Raw genomic sequence first — 21,593 nt, forward strand, 5'->3', positions numbered from 1 at the left:
TCGCCCACAACATATCTGCACTGTACTGTATGAACAAGCAAGGAAGTGCTTCTTATCACCCCATATCAAGAAGTTATAGATAGGGTGTTTATGAACATGGGATAACCCGTCACTTTTCATCTTCCAGGAGCCAGGAACAGCTTAAAATACTTCCTAAACAAGTAATCCATCGCCAGCCACAAATGGTCTCTGAACAGTTCCATCCTTAAATCAGTATAATGGGAAATTCTATTATAGACTTGTTTACCACTAAAGACCATAAGAAATGCCCAACCATTTGTTCTAGGGAGGCATGAGCCCTCAATCATTGCAAGACACCTTCCTCATAGACTGGGATGGAGGTCTCATGTATGCAGTTGTGCCGATATTCTTGATTCCAAGAGTGATGTGCAAAATTAAACAGGCTGCAGTCACACTGTTACGGATATCTTCAGGACAGTTCTAGCTAACATATCTCCTTAAAATGTCTGTCTAGGCTTCTGTACCACTGCAAGACAGTCCATGCATAATATCACAGAAACAAGGTCAGGTACTTCATCCGTGCCCAAAGTCACAATATTTGATAGAATGGATGTTGGTCACCTGAGTGCTACCAACAGAGGCTGCTCACTACAAGTACAAGAGATCCTGCTGCAAAGTAGAAGGCTCTTCCCAGGGAAGACTTACTCCTTTAAATGAAAAGATTTTCAATTTGGGCAGCCCAGCACAACCTCAGCCCACTGAAGGCTTCTGTACCAAAAATCCTCAACTTTATTTTATATTTGAAACACCCTGGACACTCGGTTTTATCAAAGTCCACCTGGATGCAGTCTTGCCACACTACCATCAAGCCATGCTCAGTTTTTTCTCACCCTCCAGGATCCAGATTTCTAAAGGTGTTGCTGCATTCTTACCAATCAACAGAATGCCCTCTAAGGTGGGATCTTAATGTTATTCTTACAAATCACATGGAGCCCCCCTTTGAGCCTCTTTCTAAATGCTCTTTATATCACCTTACTCTGAAGACAGCCTTTTTAGTCACCATTATATCAGCGAGAAGGGTCAGCGAACTCCAAGGGCTCATGGCTAACCCTCCTTACACAGTATTACATGGAAATAAGATTTGGTTGGCAAAAAATAATTTACTTGGAAGCTGTCTATTCATTTTTATAAGGATAAGTATATCTGTCTTTGAATCTTCTTTAAAGTTTTTGTTTTTTTCACCCATGCTTTCCTTTAAGGTTTTTCCCCTCCTCTTTTGCTGTGTGAAAGACCCACACAAACAGGGAAATCTTGATTATGGTTAAACAATATACAGAAAGTGAACAAACTATTGGGGAAAAAAATCTATTTTTTCCCCCAGATTTCATTTACAGTAATAGGAAGTTTGGCATTTGGGAGAAGGGGAAGTAGAGGGGTTGGTTTCTTTCTTTCTTTCTTTCCACCTTTCTTTCAACAAGTATTTTTTAGTTGATTGTATCATTTTAAAAAGCTTTGCAGTAAATAGTAACATTTATTGTTGAGCTGATGCAGAGAAAAGCAAGTATTTTTTTCAGGAAGAAGCAGCCTGTTGCACAAACAAAATCTTCTTGGAAATTAGGATGAAAAACTATATGTAGTTATTTTCCTCCTGGCAATTAACTTAAATTTGTTCATATGGAATTTCCAATTATAGTGACTAATTCATCCAACATTACAGTTACCAAGATGATAGTATTGCCTACTTATCCCTTGAGTAAGGGTAGAGGTACACTGCAATCATTTAGTCTTCTGCCAAGATGTTTCTTCATTGTTCAGACCTAAACAAAGCTGTTTTGTACTTTACAGATTTGATTTCAGAGTGCCCTTGGGGTTCTGTCTAGGGCAAGGTGTTAAGTACCACCAGTTCTTCCCATTGTATACCAGCTTAAGTCTAATTATACATAAGAACTTAAGTTGTCTTCCTGGCATATATGAAATGGAATGAGACCACGGCTTATCTTCTGTTGGTGAAACATTAGATGGAGGGAGCTATAATTTGAATTTCAACCATTACTTTTTCTTTTGTGCAAAGGAGTCAAGTTTTCTAATTGAAATGTCCACTACAACACTGAGATCATACAGTTAAAAAGTACACAAAAATACTCAGTCCTGGCCTTGTGCATATACTGAACGAGAATGGTAGCAAGATGGAACCCTGCAGCAGTCTGTACAGGAATGTCCTTAGAATTGATGATACAAATACATCTTCTGGGGCTTCAGCCTACAGGGAACAAAGCTGCTCAAGGAGCCCCATCCCACTGTCACAAAGAAATAACTTCAGGCAAGTCAACAGTACTTCATATTCACTGGAACTGAAGGCAGCTGATAAATCTAATATCAGCGTAGACACCTGATCACTGGGATGAAATTGTTGTCCAGTGTGACAAGGATGGTTTCTGTGCAATATCCAGCTCTGTAACCAGATTGATGGGGGCTAGGGAGATCTAAGGCTTCTAGTTATTGTGACTCTCTTTTTACTATTCTTCTCAATTACCAATTGTGGCAACTTGAGCAGCTGTGTATTCATGTTATATAATATTCTTTAAAAGAATATGCGTGAATATATAATGCTTCAAGTATGTGTCATGTCTGTCGCTGTAGGTGTGCATGGCAGGTAGTAAAGCTGGCATCTATTCCCACTCAAAGGGGACATAGACTCGCACAACAAGATTGATCTTATAGATAGCTCTTAAATTGAAGGAGCTCGTGGAACATCGCTCTTCCAAAGACAAAGGCCCTAAGCAATCAAAGATCCAGCACCGATATGGCACTGATACCCCTGACAGAGCCGAGTAAGGGCTCGAGATATGCCCTGGAGGCATATTCCTAGTACTGAAGAAGTGACTGGAACTGGAACCAGCTCCATATTTCCCCATGGAACCACTTTCTGAAGAAGAGAAATGCTTCTCCTCGCTATCACCAGCACTCCTTGACAACAACAAGCAGAGATCCATCTCCTATACCATTGGAGAATGACCCCAAGGAGAGCATAAGGGCTTCAGATCACTGCCCAAAATGGTCTGAAAGTGGGACTGGGTTGGCCAGTTTGAACCACACCAGCATCAGTGTGGCATTTCAGCTTGGCCATATTGGCATTACTGAGGACCTTTGTCCTTTGTGTGAAAGAAATCAACCTCTTGTGCTTCTAGCAGGAGGAGGAGATCCCACTCTCTGGCACTATCATTGGTTAGGTCACCCACACTGGAAACAGATGTGGGGCTGCAGGAGATGACAAAGGGGCTATCACAATGATCCCTGTCTCCATCCAAGGAAACATTCTTGTCTCTGGATGAAGCAGTGACCCCAGCCTAGCCTCCACTGCCGTGATCAGTGACTTTAAAGCCTTCCAGGGCCTCTAGTCCAGAACTGGAGACTCTCGATATTGAGACCAAATTCCTTACAAGAAAAGTTTTAAGTTTTTTGATATTTTTGAGTGTGACAGCACTGGCCAGGTTCATCGTCCTCCTCATTAACGAGTGGCTAGAGGAACTGGAAGGACTATGGTAGATCCTGGCCACTTCTCCGCTCACTTGGAGGTGGAAAGAAAATAAGTATTATATGCTCTAGAAGGGCTTAGAGTGTTTTATGCCCACCCGAACACAAGTACAAGAAAAATTGAAGTTCACTAAACATACTCATATGGACAAGGATCCGAAGAAATTAGACCTTTTTGGATGCAAGGCATATTCATCAGCCTCACTGCATCTTTAGGTAGAGAACTGCCAGGCATTAGTCACCAGATACAGTTGCTTCACATATGGGAGGGTCACTTCTTTCCTTTCAAAAATCCTACAGTGATGAAATGAGGGAGATCATTAAGGAGGGCCAGATGGATACAAAGACATTGCTGCAGGCAGCCATGGTCACATCTGATACATCTGCAAGGTCAGTTGCCATGGCGGTCACAATCAGATGAGCCTTGTGGCTTCTGACATCGAGCATACCAAATACAGTTCATGATAAAGGACCTACCCTTTCAGGAGATGGAGCTCTTCAATAAAAGGACAGATAAAGTACTCTATTCCCTCAAGGACTCAAGGGTCACACTGTGGTACGTCGGAGTTTACACACGGTCTCCCTACAAAAAGCCATACAAGTACCCGCCAGCAAAGGCAGAGGATGTTTTCCTACTCCCAGGGCAGACAGCCCACAAAGCAAAACCCAGGTATTGCAGGGGACGCCAGTCTTCTGCTTCCTTAACCAACCCGGTGTCTTCGCAGAGAACAGATTTGACAGGAAAGTGAAGAGTTACATCAGTTTGTCATATCACTGCTGATCAGAAGCCTGCCCCCATGTCCAGGGACCACCTTGCCCCTTTCCACCAGGCCTACGTGGCTGTCACAGCTGACAAATGAACATTAGACATTACTGCCCAAGGCTTCCTTTTACATTTCCACTCCCGATGCATCTCTCCTTTCCAGTCCTCCTTTTTTGTTTGTAAAGTTGTGCCACCTGTTCATCACCATTAGCTGCACAAAGATAAAGTTGTAGAGGTGAAAGCAGCTGACGCTTAGGAAGTATTTAGTATTTATGTGCTGTTTTGGGAAATATTCTTCATTTTACATCCCTCCAACTCTTTAATCAAACATGTAAAACCTAATTAGGAGAATATCTGGGTAAAAAGAGAAATTAAGTAGCTTATCTTCCATTATGATAGAGAAAAATACTTTGGATAATAAACTAATTAAGTTAAAAATAAATTGACAGTAATGTTCCTGCAATATATTTGTGTTTTTATGAATACTCTTGCATATTAGAGAATGTGTTGAAGTGAGTGCATGTGAAACAAATAGTCCTTCAGGACCTTGCTGGTTGGTTACTAGTCATGCAAATTAGGATACATGATACAGAATCAGTACAGCCAATATAATATCTAAACACCACCTGGGTTAAAATGACCTATTGATTTAAATGGGGAGGCTATCTGGATATGAAGTTTAAAATATACAAGACTTTGAATTTTTTTTCTCAATTGTTTTTGTTCCATAGTTTCCCCAGTGATAATTAAAGAATGGGCTGCTTACAAAGGAAAATCTCCCCAGACTCCTGAACTGGTGGAAGCGCTTGCGTTCAGGGAATGGACCTGTCCCAATCTGAAGAAGCTGTGGCTGGGAAAAGCAGTAGAGGACAAGAACCGAAGAATGAGGGCGTTTTTGGCCTGTATGAGATCAGATACACCAGCAATGCTCAATCCAGCTAATGTGCCCACTCATCTTATGGTGCTCTGTTGTGTATTAAGGTGAGGGTTTATCGTAAGTTAAAATAGCATGAAAGAAATGTGTTACTACGTTGTATAATATATTGCTCTATCAAGTCTTTCTCTAATCCTGCATTAAACCATGACTTTGAATATTAATAATTCACATTGCAAGTATTTTTGGAAGAAATGACTTCCTCACTTCTGTGATTCTTAAAAGTATGCTCGCTACTTGTCAGTTTTTCAGTTAATTCCACAGAGAGTTGAAAGAAGAAAAATTGGCTTTTTTGTCACAGTTGCTTCTTTGCATTTGAATTGTTATATTTGAACTGTGATTTAGACTTGTTATATTTAAGGCTTCTAAGTAGCCAGACACAAACATTGCCTTTTGGGTCACAGAATGTGGCACTGTATATTCCCAAAGAAAAACCAAAAGGTGCTGCAGAAAATAATTGCTTAGTAGCTTTTTGGGATTGATTTCCCATTTACTAGGTACTAGGATTCACTGTACTAGGCTTGCTGGTTCCCTTACTTGATTTGACCGGCCCACATGAGAGGTGCAGAATTAAGAAGGAAGAGACTAACCTTCAGTTTCAGAACTGAATTAGGAATGAGTGCTCCTATACCTTGGGGGGGCGGGGAATCCCTAGTCACCTAGTAAGACCCAGCTCTTGCTTCTTGATCTGGCAGGACCCAAGATCTCAGGCTGAAAGGAGAGATTTGTATGAATGGGAGAGAGGTCTTGGGTAAATTTTTGAGATGATAAATGTAAGTTTGCCTCCAATTTAATATTAATTTCTCTTGCCTTTTGAGCCACGTATAGTTTTTCTTCAAGCAGTGGTCCTTATTGTATTCCACTGAGAGTAGTGAGCATGCACCTGGAGCTTTTAAAAGTAGTAGTGTCTGTTGGTCCGCGCACGCGCCCTTGTTACTGCCTCATGGTTTCGACCAAGGCGATAAAGGGCGGGGCGGAATTATAAATAAGGCACTTGGCTTTGTAGGAGTAGAATACAAATAGTTCCAATAATATTTTATTAAAACCCGTAACACATTTGTAAAATAGTTTTTCTGTGATGTGACATGAATAGTTTGTGAGGTATAAAATTTTATTGGCACTTGTTTGGAATGCATAAAACTTGCTGTGACTTCACTTCTGAGTAATGTGTTCATCTCAGACTCATGTTGATGAAACCTTTATACTACACCATTACTTTTATGTGTATCATCACGCACTTCTGCTTTAGGTAATATTTTTATGGCCTATCCTACTCTTTTTGTTATTGACAGCAGCGTGGGGTTCTGATGATCATGTGTGCTGTGGGGTGAGTTCACAGGCAGTGTCTTATCAGTATGTTTTGCTTGGACATTTGCATCAAATAATGGATATTTTCCTAATTCATCTACTCTGAGGAGCCAGCTCAAGGGGTATAATGTAAAAATATTGTCAAACAACATTACTGGTTTTCTTTGAGTAACTTTTGACCAAATACATATTTTTATGCTATGCAAAAGTATTTGGATCAGCACAAACTACAATAATTAATTTAGACAAGGTGGGTGTGGTAATCTTTTATTGGACCGACTTCTGTTGGTGAAAGAGACAAGCTATCAAACTATACAGAACTCACCTACCATGTCTCTCTCATGGGATCAACAGGGCTGTAACAGTACTGCAGACAATAATTAATTTGTCATTTATAATTAGCAGCATTACCAAAATATTAGTCTGGCATTAAACCCTAAGAAATCACTTCTATTTTTTTCGCTATGTCTTATCTTTAATTTGAAGCTGAACAAAAAGTTTTTGGCTTCGTTCTGGTGGCTTTTCTGTTCACACAATAATACCTTTTACTTTAGCTGTTAAAGTGAGGACTCTGAGTAAATCTTCTTTGAGTGATTGCACATGTCCATTCCACTGTAGGTATTTGTGCTCTCCGGTGCACAGTTGTTGAAGAGTTTTTTCCCTTGGTAGTACCTGTCAGGGCAGCCTGAGCACCCTCTGCTGTCTCATACACATTGGAAAGGCATAAAGGGCTGAGCACCCCACACCCACCTCAGTAACTTTCTACCACCTGTTACAGTCATTGAAGCTCCCTGTTCTTGCTTCTGCAAGTCTTTCTCGATACCTATATATTGTACCTATGTGTAGTTAGTGTAGTCTAGTAGTTACTCAATTTGCTAGTTTAAAAAAATTGTTTTTATTGTTTGAGCATGAACCACCCCCAGTACCGGAGGTATCCCCCACATACTCTGGATTTCGAGCCCTGCCACTGTTGTGGCAAGGCTATGCTGAATAGGGACCCTCACCCCGGCGGCCTTAAGTGCCTGGAGGAAGCTCATGTGAGGGACAAGTGCAGCATTTGTAAGGGCTTTAATCCTCTTCAGAAAAAAGACAGGGCAGTAAGGTTAAAATATCTGGTCATCGAATTGCCTCTGTGGCCTCCATCTGAGCCCTCTACGTTGCTCTGGGTACAGAGCACCTTGTCTTGGTCAGAGGTACACCTGCCATGCTACTGGTACCAAGAGGCATAAGAAATTGGACTCCGTATGAGGACCTCAAAGAAATCAAAGAGGATGAGCTCTAATAAAAACTCAGGAGGATGATCAAAAAGGAAGCAATTCCCAGAGCACACCTCTAAACAGGGAAGTTCATTGACTCCAGAGGCCAATGTGGGCCTGTGAAGACTGGTTCTCTAAGCATCTTCATTGGCATCTCCTTGCCACATTGTACCACACAGTATCTTTCTGGCACCCCGCCTACTCCTGAGGTGTTGGAGGCTGCGAAAGGGTTGTGGAACCTTTCCACCAGCGGTTCAAGAGTCTCACCTGGCACCAGTGCTGATGGCACCACCTCCAGGGCCTTCCCCTCCAACTAAGCAGCTCCACCAGATATGGCATCAGGGTACCAGTGAGGCCGGTATCATCTAAGGGAAAGGCACAGATGATATCTCTGTCTCCGCTTCAGAGTCAGCCTTCCTCTGCAGTATCAATGGGTACAGTACCATCTTGGTCTCAAGAAAAAGTTTCATCCTTATCAGACTCTGAAGTGGGTTCCTATGTTTCCCAACCTAGCTGGTCCCACTGGGGGAGAGATGCCACCTGCCCACCCGGGTTTCTGCCACAATACCAGCAGGGAGTTTACAGGAGGGGTCCTTGGGCAGTGTAAAGCTGGAGTCCAGGGACATAGTAGTGGCCCTTTTGGGACCCGTAGGTTCCCCACCCCAGTCAAGAGCATCCCTACAGCCATCTCAGCTGGCTCCATCTGCTGTGTGCCAGGAGCATTGTCCCCCCAAACATCTTGGTACTGAGCAGGCTTGGGATCTCTCACACGAGCAACTGTAGGAACGGAACCATTAGTATCCTCTTCCGCCTCTCCTGATGAGGCAGTCATGATGGAGCCTAAATCTCCACTTCTGGGTGATTTATTTTAAGACTCATCAGGAGCTATGAGGAGGATGATTATGGCGCATGATATCCACCCGAAGGAGTGGGAAAAACTCCACAAGCTAGTGGAAGTTCTAATCTAGCCCCAGCTAGAATAGCTCTGCGAATATATGAGGCTTAGAGCCCACCAAGATTCTCTGGCAGACCCCAACTTCCCTGCCTTTGACTGTTGAAAGAGTAGAGAGAAGGTACTACCTCCTCTCCCCAGGGGTTTGAGCACTGTATAACCATCCTCCTCCAATGTCCCTTGAAGTTGCAGCAGCCAGTGAAAAGGAACGATAGGGATACCAGACTTCAGCACCAAAGAATAAAGAGGACAAGAAGTTGGACTTACTTGGGAGGCAGCTTTATTCCACAGGTGGATTACAGCTTCACACTGTGAACCAGCAAGCTGTGCTGCGATGCTTTGATTTCACTCTGAGGGGGACAGGTTTGAAATTGAAAGACAAGCGCTCATGTGAGGCAAAACAGGAATTCCTCACTTGGATAGGGCAAGTTGGTTGCCAGAACAGCTCTACAGGCTGTCTTCATCAGTCTCAGCGTTTTCAGTGATTTACTCCTTAAGTCCAAGACCTACCATAGAGAAGGAGCAGAGATTACAAATGGTGACGCCCATCACTGCCCTTTGTATCTGCAGCCACTGGTTCAAGGCAGGCAGCATCTTCCAAGAACTAATTTTTCATGGGCAGGTTGAGAGCTGTCTACTACTCTGGGACTTCTGTGTCAGCAACTCTCTACTTCTGAAGGAGGCCCACCTCCAAGAGGCTCAGAACACACTGGCAGGCTGCCTAAGCAGGTTGTTCATCAATCACCAGCAGTGGTCCCTTCGCCCAGACATAGCAAGGTCCATTTTCCAGGTCTGGGGAACTCCTTAAGTGGATCTGTTTGCAACAAAGGGCAACACAAAATGTCACCAGAGCAGGTCGAACCCCACGTTCACTGACTGATGCTTTTCCGCTGCTGTGGTCAGATGGTCTGTTATATGCTTTTGCCCCGTCCCTGTTCTGCCAGAGTTCTGTGCAAGGTGAAACAGGACAAGGCCAGTCTTACACTCATTGTGTTAGTGTGGTCCTGTCAACACTGGCTTTCACAGCTCTCGGACCTCTGTCAGTCCCCGTCCGTTACTCCCGCTTCATGCTGCCCTAGCCTTGCAGAATTGTGGTTGCCTCCTTCACCCCAACCTCCAGGATCTTCACATGATGGTCTGGAGACTTCTCTACCGATGTCAGCCAAGGAGTCCTGCTCCAGAGAGGTGCAGGAGGTACTGCTGAATAGTAGAAAACCATCGAGGATGACAACTAGCTAAGTAGAAGAGGTTTTCTGTCTGGTTGAGGCTGAAAGGAGTCTCCCCAGTTCTTGCTTCTATTCAGCAAGTGCTGGACTGTCTTTTGTATCTGAAACATCAAGGATTAGCTCAATTAGGGTACACCTAGCAGCTGTATCTGTGTTTCACTCTCCTGTGGATAACCGTTCTCTTTTTTCCAGACCGATGGTTGTAAGATTTTTAAAGGGCTTGGACAGGATGTTTCCACATGTACAGAGCCCTATTCCGCCGTGAAGCCTGAATTTAGTCTTGAAGTTGATGGATCCCCACTTTCAGCCTTTAGTGACCTGCTAGTCTATATTACACCTTTCAGTGAAAGTAGCATTTTGAGTAGCCATTACGTTGGCCAGGAGAGTAGGGGAGTTGAGGGTGTTAGTATCACATCTTCTATATATGATTTTTTTATGCAGAGAATGTCTACTTTCATCCCTATCCAAGGTTCCTTGCACAAGTGGTCTCCTCTTTTCACATCAACTAGGCAGTTTTACTTGCCGTCCTTCCCAAAGCCTCACAGTAATGAGAGAGAGAAGTCACTGCTCACTCCAGAAGGCAGAAGAGATTAGTGCTTTATGTGGAGTGGACTAAGCCATTTAGATTTTCATCTCAATTGTTTGTTGCATTTGCAGACAGAGTTTCTACACAGAGGATTTAGGCATGGATATCCAGTTGTATTCGCTTATGTTAGCAATGGGTTAATGCAGAGCTGCTGGATAGAGTATTGGGTCATTCAACTAGATCCCAAGTGGCCTTTGAGGCATTTCTTCTGGCTCATGTGCCAATATTGGACATTTGCAAGGCAGCAACCTGGTCAGAGTGTCACATGTTTGCCTCTCACTGTGCAATCTTAGCAATCTAGAGGCAAAGCTAAATTTGGACAAGTGCTCCACCAGTCTTTTTGTTCAAATGGATTCTGATCCCACCTACAGTGGAGTGGACATGTGCAATCCCTCAAAGAAGGAAAAAAGATTACTAATCTTTCAGTAGTTCTTTAAGATGCCTTGCACTTGTTCATTCCCATTTCTATCAGAGTCATTCCGGTAGGAAGGAGTTGAGGGGATCCTTGGGGTGGCTCAGTCCTTTATGCCTGTGTAATGTGCACAAGACAGCAGAGGGCACTCAGGATAAAAGGATAAAAACTCTCCAACTGTGCATTGGAGTCCACAGACACCTACATGGAATGGACATATGCAACATATTGTGAAGAACAGCAGTTACAGAAAGGTTATTAACTGTTCTTTGTTTGCCTTTGCTGTAGGTATATGGTGCAGTGGCCAGGGATCCGTATACTTCGTCGCCAGGAACTTGATGCGTTCCTTTCTCAAGCGTTGTCTCCAAAACTCTATGAACCTGACCAGCTACAGGAACTTAAGGTAATTCTTAATCCAACTTCCTTCATTAGAGAAATCTACCCAACTGATCCATAATATTAACGTTGAGCAAGTGATGTTTATCTCTAAAGACATTAAGCATTAAGGCCCACTTTTTAAAAAGTGATTTAGGTATCCACTGTGCCTTGTTTGTGCTGGGAAGCTTCTCCAGGATCATTTCATCTACTGTGTTCTGAATATTGTACGGCTCTTTAAAGTATTCTTTCCATCGCTTATTCAGTTCTTAGAAGTAGTAAATATCTTGATAGAAAGATGAAGAAGAAAAAGACACTGGGAAGTGACAATGTCTAACCGATTTAGGAGCCTATTTCTCATTTTCAAAAAGGATTTAGGCACCTGAAAGTCAGTGGGATTTTAGGCTCCTAAAACAGATGTTGCAACACTGAGCACCGTAATGCCTAAATATCTTTAAAAATCTGGGATGTCCATTCAATGTATATAGGTCACTTAGTCTGTGAAATGCAAACTTTTTAAGTGCAGCAAAGACTGGTACTCACTCAGTTATAGTGTATTGTTTATGTTATGAAAATAAAATTTTAGAGGGGTTTTTTTTGGTGAGATTTTATTCTTACTATTTTATGATAGCCCTTTGAAAGCTTAAACCAGAAATCTATTTCTGAACAGACCTATTTTCCTTCTGGTGAGGTTGCTCTTGAATCATCATCTTGTTGATTTAAATAAATGGATTTCTTTGTTTAGGGCCAAAAGATCCTTGTAGCATTTATTTTGAGTGGAGAAACACAAAGAAGTTTATGTAGACTTAAAAGCATAAATAAAGAGGTGGGGGAAGCAGTCTTCCAGCATTGATTGTGTTCCATAAATATTAACTTGCATACTTTTAAAAGACTTTAGCAAAGATGCTTATCTTTCTAGATACAATTATATATTATGAAGTAAACATAGCTAACTATCCCAGGGGTGGGAAGCCTTTTTTCTGTCAGGGGCCACTGACCCACAGAAAAATCAGTCAGTCGCAGGCCACACACAGCCCTGTGGGGGAGTGTGGAGACTTGGGGCTTTACCCCGCAGCAAGGCGAGCCGGCACTCGCAGCTCCAGCCCCGCAGGGGGCACGGAGGCTCATGGCTTCCTCTAGGCTCCAGGGTGTGGCCAGAAATGAGGGGTTCAGGGTGCGGGAGAGGGCTCCAGACTGGGGCCGGGGGTTGGGGTGTGGGAGGGGTTGAGGGCTCCAGCTGGGGGTGCAGGCTCTGGGGGAGGCTGGGGGGGTTGGGATGCAAAAGAGGGATCCAGGATGGGGTCAAGGGATTTGGAGTGCGGGAGCAGGCTCAGGGCTGGGGCAGGGGGTTGGAGTGCGGGAGGAGGTTTGGGGTGCGGGCTCCGGGAGGGAGTTTGGGTGAAGGAGGGGGTTCCGACCTGGGGCGGGGAGTTGGGGTGCAGGTGTGGGTGTGGGGAGGGAGTTAAGGCGTGGGAGAGACCTTTGTAAGTCAGTCTGTCTTCACAGTGGCACCCTCCTAGAACCCCTCTCCAGAATTCTGTGCCCCAGAATGGAGAAAATGGCAGGGTTTAGTCCTGTATTCATAACAGACAGCTGGATCCTGAGCCCATCCAGCACTCTGCTTAATGAAAACGAAAGAAAACTTTAGCATGGGGCAGGGAGTTGGTGACCTGAAGCAACTCACTTAGTCTTCTTTATGTTGTTGGAAGATGGCCGATGGGGAGAAGGAACAGGAAGGGTTCCGCTTCTGCGGCCTCACACTAAAGTAATAGTTGTATGTAGTCTTCCAGAGTCCCCATATAAGAAGTAGATCCCAACCAAGCCAGAGAGGACTGTCTTCCTACTTGAAGATGATTGCTCCAAGCCAGTGTGTGAGCATGTGCTGTACTGAACTGAATGGGCAGACAGCAAAAACATCTATTTTTCCCAAGCTGAGATCCACAGTTAGAAGAAGACACTGCAGAGAGCAGGGAGAAGCAACAGCCTGTGGCATTGCTCTCCCTAGTAGCTGGAGCAGATGCAGCTCACCTAGATTTCAACTATCTAGGCTCAGAAAGGTAGATGCATCGTGTTTCCTCCTGCCACCAGGATCCAGCCAGTGGGAGTGCTGCAGAGATCATGCATTGTCTGTATGTTTTCCTATGGTGTCAAGCAGGCTATATCTTGCTAGAGCCTTACCTGCCTGTGTTTACTGGTAGCCCCCAGCTGTGTATTCTCTCTGTCCGATCCTTTAAGCAAGTCAGATGTCATCTTAAAGATGACATCTCCTATTTCTCCCACTCGTTTCAGGAAGGATCCTCTAGCTATCATCCAGCCGTAAAAAGAAGTTGCTTAAGGAGATGCATACAAGAAAACCAAATCAGTTGACCCCAGTGAATCCCACATTTTAAGCATAAAAGAGCTAATAAATCCCATAAACGATAATGTGGAAGAAAATAATCCTGAGTCTAGATCAGAATCTTATTTGGATTGTTATTCAGCAGATGGAGAGAATAAATCACTTTCCAGGATCCTTGCAGCCCAAGGATGCCTGAAAAGCCCAGACTAAAAATATATATAGTATATATATATCCAAAAGGAAATGAGGAAGAGAGATTCTTCATTGTCATTTTTCTCGTAAACTTTTAATTACCAGAAGAAAGGAGATAATGAGACCTAGGACAGAATGCAGTCAGCCAAAATGAGCACATGCTGGGTTCTTACAGGACAGCTCATCGGTCGCTCTCAAAGCACAAGTTCTCAAGAATCCTGTTTCAGCCATTGCAAATGGGATCATTTGCAGAAGTTCTTCACTGATTGCTAAAAAGCAACATACTAGATTCCTGAAAGCAGCATCACTAAGTTCTCCTATCATTCACAGGTGCCCATGTGGAGCCTGAACTGATTAATTCAGGACTGTTGCTGAGATCAGTGTCTCTGTATTTTCTCACATTCAGTTGTGGTTGTCGTCTTTTTAAGGAAAGTTTTTAAATAAATGCTTTAACCATTCAAGTATAGTATGTCACCTTCCTTCAGGATAAGGTGGTTAACGGTGCTGACTCAGTAGTCAGACCAAAGGATAACTATCTTTTGCAACATCAGAGAGGCAGTGCACATCTCTCCAGGAAAACACATAGCTTTTGTCCAAATCAAGAACATCCCTTGAGCGAGACACCCTACATGTTTAGAAGTACGGTCAAAATATATTTGCACATGTCTGAGGCCTACAGAAGTCAACACAAGTACTTTATCCTGCAGCAGGCTGCGGGGGGAAAGCTATACAAAGTCTCAGTGGTAGCATGGATCAGGGGTCTCACAAAGCTAACTGGGCAACCTTACTTGTAGGTATTGATGAAAACTCAAAAGGCAACTTTATGGCCAAAAGGTGGGATGTGGCATATGAGGAAATCTGCAAGGCAATAACTTGGTCTTCATTCCTCACATTCTCATAACCCAACAATGTAGACATAAAGTCCTCTGCAGATTTTGTTTTGCGTGTGTTAACAAAGTAAACAGTCTTGCTGTTGTCTCCAATTTCAGTGGGTAGAGGAGGAAACCACACTGTGAAGGACACAAAGGTTTCAGCAAAAGAATTCCAGAAGAGAATACATTTTTTCATGTCTGAGAAAAATGATTGGCAGAGACCAGGCAAATATTTCCAGGAAAGGATTGACATCTTCACGTGTCAACTGAACAGACAGAGTTTACTCCTGAGGGCATTCTGTGCCAAAAAATTAAAAATTCTGCACACAGTATTTTTAAATTCTGCAAAATTCTGCAAGCTTTATTTGTCAATAAATAAATGCAGAGGCTCCAGCATGGCACAAGCCACTGGCTGCACGAAAATGGGAAATCACCCTGCAGCCTCCCCAGCCCCAAGGCACGGATTCAGTGGTGAGGCTGCACCTGACCCTGACACAGCACAAGGCCTGGGCCTACCTCAGAAGCACCCTGGGGCCCTGTCCCTCTGTGCCAGGGGCAGGCAGGCTCAACCAGGCAGGATCCAAGTGTGGAGGGGCTTGGTGTGGGGGGATCCAGGTGTGGGGTGAGAGGATTCTGTGTGGGACAATCTGTGTGCAGGCAACTCTCAGTGGGGGATGTAAGTGTGGAGGGATCTGGATGCACCAAGTCTCATTTGGAGTGTGGGGGGGTTCCAGGTGCAGGGACAATGGGACTCTGTAGGGGCTTCCAGGTGAATGGTTGGGGCTCAGCAGAGGGGTCTGGGTGGAGGGAGTGGGGCTTGGTGGGGGTCAGGGTGCAGCTAGTTGGGGGTCAGTGGTGTGAGGGTCTAGATCTGGGGGGCTTTGAGTACAGGGAGCTCAGTGGGGGGTGGCCTGGGTGCAGGGGTGGGGGTCCAAAGGCAGGGGTCTGGGTGCAGGGGGGCTTCTGATGCAGGGGTTGAAGTTCCATGGGGTGGGGTTTGGGTATGGAGGGATGGGGCGGGGTTGGGTGTACAGGGTGAGGCTTGGCAGGGGCGTCGGGGTATCGGAGGTCCGGATGCACAGGGGTTGGGCAGATGGGGGAGCAGCTCCCTGTACAGAGACCCCTTCCCTTGCAGCTGAGGAGCGATGGGGGCAGGAAGCGGGGAGGATGCTGAGCTTCCTGCAGCTGGGGGAGGTTTCTGGGGGTGGATCTGACACAGCGCCAGCCACTCCTTGCAGGGGAAGAGGAAGTCCCGTCCTCTCCTGCTTCTAGGTGTCCCCAGCCCTGCAGTGATTTACCTCTCTGCTGGTTGCTCTGGGTGTCTGAAATGATGTACCTGCACAGCTAGGGAGTGGTGCATAGTTACTCTTGCAGCTTCCCTTTGCATCCATGTTAGAAAGTCATTTTTCTGCAGGGAAGCAAAGAAATCTGCAGGGGACATGAATTCCATACACGCGCAGTGGCACAGAATTCTCCCAGGAGTAAGAGTTCTCTTGTTTACACACTGAAAATAAATGCTCCTTATTTTCTTTCCATTATCTCCTCTTATCCCTCAACCAGTCTGTTATTTCACTGTCAGAAACCCATTATAGCTCCAACTCTTCATTAATAAAATTTGTTTTTCTAATGATACAAGACTGCTTTTCCAAATGCTACAGATGCTGACACAATTTTTCTAAGATGGCAACCTAGAGCTAATAGAAATTCTTTTGCAATGGAAGTAGGACAGAGGGGGAAAAATGCAATGTTTCAGAACCGAAACATTAAAAAATGAAATCTTAAAAGTTGAGCACTCCTGAGAGTTTCCAGCAGTAAACCACAGAAGATACACCGAAAACATCAAAATATTTTTTGCTATCTACAGTTTAAACAATATTAAGTGCAAACATAATCAGAGCAGAGAATGTCAGGAAAATCTCTTAACCTTTGTTTGTTGTAACATGTTCCAAGACTGTCTGAAAAATTTATGTAATTGGCTGCATAATGCATGTTGTTTTGGGTGCTCTTAACGCAGCAGTAAACTGTAGTGTGTGCCTTGTAAGATTTATACACTTAAGCCCCAAACCTAGGGGTTCAGCTGAGATGCTCTTAGCACAGGATCTGGGGAGGTGCGGGAGACACGGATGGTTTTATTCCTCTTTCCTCAATCCATTGGCTAGTTCAGCTCCGGTGCAATTTATAGCAGTATGAGTATTTTCAGAGTTTCATTAGAAACCACTGTAATCTAATTCAAACTACCATAACTTCTGTCAAAATGGGTTTAGAATTACACTACATGTAAGTGGTATGGGGCTTGATCACACATGGATAATCACAATCACCAAATGACATACTTTGTTAAACAGGAAATTATGGTAGAGTTCAGTACATTGCTTTTGTTGTGGACTTAACTGTCAACTTCTTTTAACACCAGAGCACGAAGAGTAGGTAAATGGAAGCTGGATTCTGATCTATGTGCTCACTTCAAAATTCAGTTCTTTAAACAAAAACGTTTCTTTAGTGTGTATGTGGGGTCGGGGGAGGTCTCCTACATGACTGTCCAAATAATTACAATCACCATAGGAAATTTAAAAAATCATTGTTAATTTCTTCTCATTTTGGGAGAAGATAGGAGAATAGCACTGATATTTCTTAACCTGCGCTTGACTTCTAGCTCTTTTAAATACTTCTAGTTAAGCAAGCCCAACGCTATTTGAAGATGTAACTTTTCTCCCAGGGATGTGGTGAATTCAGAGAGCAGCTTCTCAGTTGTCGGTAGCATGGAAACATTACTTTAAATCTCACAGTGGAGATCCTTCCTTGACAGCATAAGTGAACAGTGCTGTCTTTGTCCTACTGTGAAAAAAAATAAAAAATTATATGATTGCTACCAATCATTAAATCAGCACAGAGCATATTTAAGGCTGCCTTCTTCTAATTTCAGTCACATGACCCCTTCCCTCTCCCACCAAGATTTGGGTTTTACTTTGGCATGAATTTTATTAGAGACATAAGGTAGGTGATGTAATATCTTTTATTGGTTAAGCTTCACCTACCTTGTGTATCTCATATCCTGGGACCAACACAGCTATCACACTACAACAAACATGAGTTTTTATTCTTCTCTTCGTTAAATGCCATTTCTGTAGCTCATGTACTTGTCATGACTCATGAATAAATATTAAAATATGAAATATAAACTTGCATTATTTGAGATCACATGTTTTCTTTTGGAGTGCTGATCTGGAAGCAATCCTTACTTGTTCTGGAACATTTGTAGCGGTCTGTCAAAGTATTTCTAGCTTTGGAACTGGCAGGTCATTGGACATGAAAACTGTTGTTCTTGCTATTCTTGTTTTTCTTCCTGGCTGTTTCCAGCATGATTTTAGTGAGAAATATCTCAGTAATCACTAGAGCTGAAGATTTTGTGCTTTATGCCAGTGATTTTTGACCTGGGCTCCGCGGACCCTTGGGGTCTGCAGATTATGTCTAGGATTTCCAAAGGGGTCCACACTTGCATTCAAAAATTTGTAGGAGGTCTCAAAAAAAGAAAGGTTGAAAACCACTGCTTTATGCCATTTGGAAGCCGAATGCCAAGCTTACAACTAAATGGTTTTGCGTGGATTTTAAAGCAGTTCTCTAGGAGTGCTTAACGCAATGGCTGCAAAAAATTATGTCATATTTTAAGTTCGTGTGATAGGAAAGCAAGCTGTTAATCAGAATGATGTGAATTTAAGGTTTAGTAGCTCATGAGCTCCTAGATCTGGAGTCACTTGCTATATATAGTTAGAAAGGTAAAAGATTCCCAGCAGTACACGTTAGTTTCTAGGGTGATTCATATGATTTCCTTTAAATTTTCACTGGCTCCCTGACTTCGTAGTGAGATTTGGCACTGGTCCATAACCAAAAAAATCTAATAATTTTAATTCCTTTCTTTGCTTGTGTTTGTATGCCTTTGTGTCTTTATTTTTATAGGGGTGACAACCCAGCCTCCTTGAGCATTGTTATTTTGGATGTACAGGTAGCAGACTCCAGTACCTGCACACACAGATGGTTTTATGTACAAAGTTGCTCACAAATAAGTCCACTTATTGAAAATCAGGCTCTTAACAAGTCTCTTGTCAAAGTAGACATGAAAATAATTGGCATAAATTAATAACCTGGAATTCTATCTGGTACTTTCCCTATGTTCAACTGAAATTTCATTTTCCTTAAAGATTGAGAATCTGGATCCCCGAGGAATTCAGCTGTCCGCTTTGTTTATGAGTGGTGTGGATATGGCACTCTTTGCAAATGATGCTTGTGGACAGCCAATCCCATGGGAGCACTGCTGTCCATGGATGTATTTTGATGGGAAACTGTTTCAGACCAAGCTCATCAAAGCAAGCCGGGAGAAAGTTCCTCTCATTGACCTCTGTGATGGTCAGGTAGGTAGTTTCTGAAATGCAGTTTTTTCATGTGTTCTGAGTTTTCTTTAGTGTCTAATGCAGTTTATCTGGCAGTTGTTGTTTTAAGAGAGTGGTCTTTCTATCTGGAATGTAGATATCTTTGGGGATGGGAAATGGACCTTAATTATTAGGGCTTCTCTTGGGGAGAAATGGCATTTTTATTTTAATAGACTTTGAAGGAAGTAGAATGACTTCATTTTTCCTCTGTCCTGTAATCTCAGTAAACAAACTCAAGGATTCACTAGTTACTTTGAGGATGTACATGAATTCAAATTATCAAAAGACTATTATGCATACATATGTAAGATACATATCCGGAAATTGAAATCTTGTACATTCTCCAGGTAATGAGCAAATCAAGCAGAGCTGGCAGCTATCTCTGTTTCTTCTCAGCGGTAGCATCTTGTTTTGCATCAAGATGGCAATGCTGTCAAAAAGGGCTATGCTAACACTGCTTTTGCAAACAAACAAAATCCAGTACCTGATTTATTTGACACAGAATTGAAAAGAGTGAAGTTGGGCTTACAACACCTACTTTCAAAAACCCTTAATTTCTTACAGAAAACAGAAGTTTAAAAAATAAACAATATATGAGTATTACAAAATATCACCAAGTGGTATATTTCAGGGAATTCCCAAGTGACTGCTCATGGTTGTTAATTTTACTTCAGTATTTCCTTTTCAAGGAAGAGGAAATATTGCAGTAGAGTGCATAGTATAATAAATGCTCATCCCCTTTTTTGACTTCCTGGGCGATCCTGAGAGGGAAGAGTTGGTAAGACTACCATTTGGCTGTATTTGTTTCTGACAGTTGGAAAATTGATTCTAGACTACTGTATTAACTTGAATATGGGGATTTCTTGTGAATCAGTGAAATGTGATAGTAGATTGTTACCCACTATAGCAAATTGTGATTTATCCATTAAAAGCTAGCTTTATTAAGAAATATGGGTGTGTCCCAACACCAGTCTAAATTTAGTATTCCTACAGTCAGGTTGATAAGCAGAATTTGCATAGCACAAATACAAGATTTTAACATTTATTTTGTGCACTTTTGTTTACTTGCAGGCTGAGCAGGCTGCCAAGGTTGAAAAGATGCGTCAGAGCATTCTAGAAGGATTAAATTTCTCCAGGCAGAATCATCCACTCCCTTTCCCACCTCCACCTGCCATGCCTTTCTATCCAGCTTCTATGTATCCTCGGCACTTTGGGCCAGTCCCACCACCTCAGGGCAGGGGGAGAGGCTTTTCTGGTAAGTGAGTAGTTGACAGTACATGTACATGGATTCAAACTGGTATGAAATAAATACTGCCATGTCATTCACATTCCAAGATTGTGTTCTGATCATCAGCCCAACTTCATAGCAGTAGTGCAGTAAAATAAATGGTCAGATTATGGTCCAGCATGTCTGTTGCTGGAAACATAATTTTTATTGGCTGTGCCCTAGTAACTGAGGAGCCTGTAGTAATACCACTTGTTTCCTTCAAGATTGTAAGTAGCTGTGCCAGTGCAAAATGCCTTAGAGGCTATTGTTTGTATGTGGAGGGATAAAGAGGAATAAATCCGCATAAGAGGATAGGAAAAGTACAAATGATAAAACTGCCTTACTTTAAAATGTTCACATTTATAAGTGTAGAGTATGAATGAATGGCTTAATTTATGAAGGGAACAAGGTAGCTGTTAGGGCTGAAGACCACGCCTGCACCCACTTTTTAAATTTAATTTTTGGTACTTTCATTTAAACAGAGGCATGTCCTAGGGTAAGCACAGGAGATGACTGAATGATCACGCCATTCTCGATTTGTTTCCCTTCCTCATAGCAGCAGCCCCACACACAAAGGGCTACATACAAATTTATATTTAATAGTCAGGAAGTTTAATAGGTTTTGGTTTTTTTGTTGTTGGTGGTTTTTTTTGTGTGTGTGTGTGTGTGTGTGTGTGTGTGGCAAGTGTTATCATGAAGGCTTGCTGCCTCAAAACTTGTAAGCATGTTAACTTATGCACTGGAGGTTCAGACCTCCAGATTCACAAGTATATTTCCTACCCAAATAAAGGGTTATACTTAGTAGCTAGGAGACACATAGGCCAAGGTTGAAGTTACTCTGGATAGGACCCTCTAACTCAGGGGTGGGTGAACTTTTTGGCCTGAGAGCCATATTGGGGTTCCAAAACTGAATGGAGGGCCGGGTAGGGAAGGCTGTGCCTCCCCAAACAGCCTGTCCCCTATCCGCCCCCTCTCAGTTCTCGCCCCCTGACTGCCCCCCTCAGAACCCCTGACCCATCCAACCCCCCCTGCTCCTTGTCCCCTGACCACCCCCTCCCGGAACCCCCTGCCCCTAACTGCCCCCCCGGACCCCACCCCCTATCCAACCCTCCCTGTCCCCTGACTGCCCCGACCCCTAGCCACACCTCTGTCCCCTGACAGGCCCCCCGGGACTCCCACACCTATCCATCCCT

At 43.3% G+C, this 21,593-nt stretch overlaps 1 protein-coding gene across 2 annotated transcripts in view; it reads left to right on the forward strand.

Annotated features, from left to right (window-relative positions):
- FAM120A (family with sequence similarity 120 member A) overlaps nucleotides 1-21,593 on the forward strand; it is a 118,044-nt gene that overhangs the window by 80,429 nt on the left and 16,022 nt on the right. For both annotated transcript variants that reach the window (XM_084633549.1, XM_084633548.1), the window contains exons 11-14: nucleotides 4,990-5,239; nucleotides 11,221-11,335; nucleotides 18,906-19,115; nucleotides 20,205-20,388. In XM_084633549.1, the coding sequence (XP_084489675.1) occupies nucleotides 4,990-5,239; nucleotides 11,221-11,335; nucleotides 18,906-19,115; nucleotides 20,205-20,388 (759 nt within the window). The remainder of the gene's footprint in view (nucleotides 1-4,989; nucleotides 5,240-11,220; nucleotides 11,336-18,905; nucleotides 19,116-20,204; nucleotides 20,389-21,593) is intronic.

The sequence above is a fragment of the Lepidochelys olivacea genome, assembly GCF_965140295.1.
Source record: "Lepidochelys olivacea isolate rLepOli2 genome assembly, chromosome: 7".
Classification (NCBI taxonomy): Eukaryota; Metazoa; Chordata; order Testudines; family Cheloniidae; genus Lepidochelys; species Lepidochelys olivacea.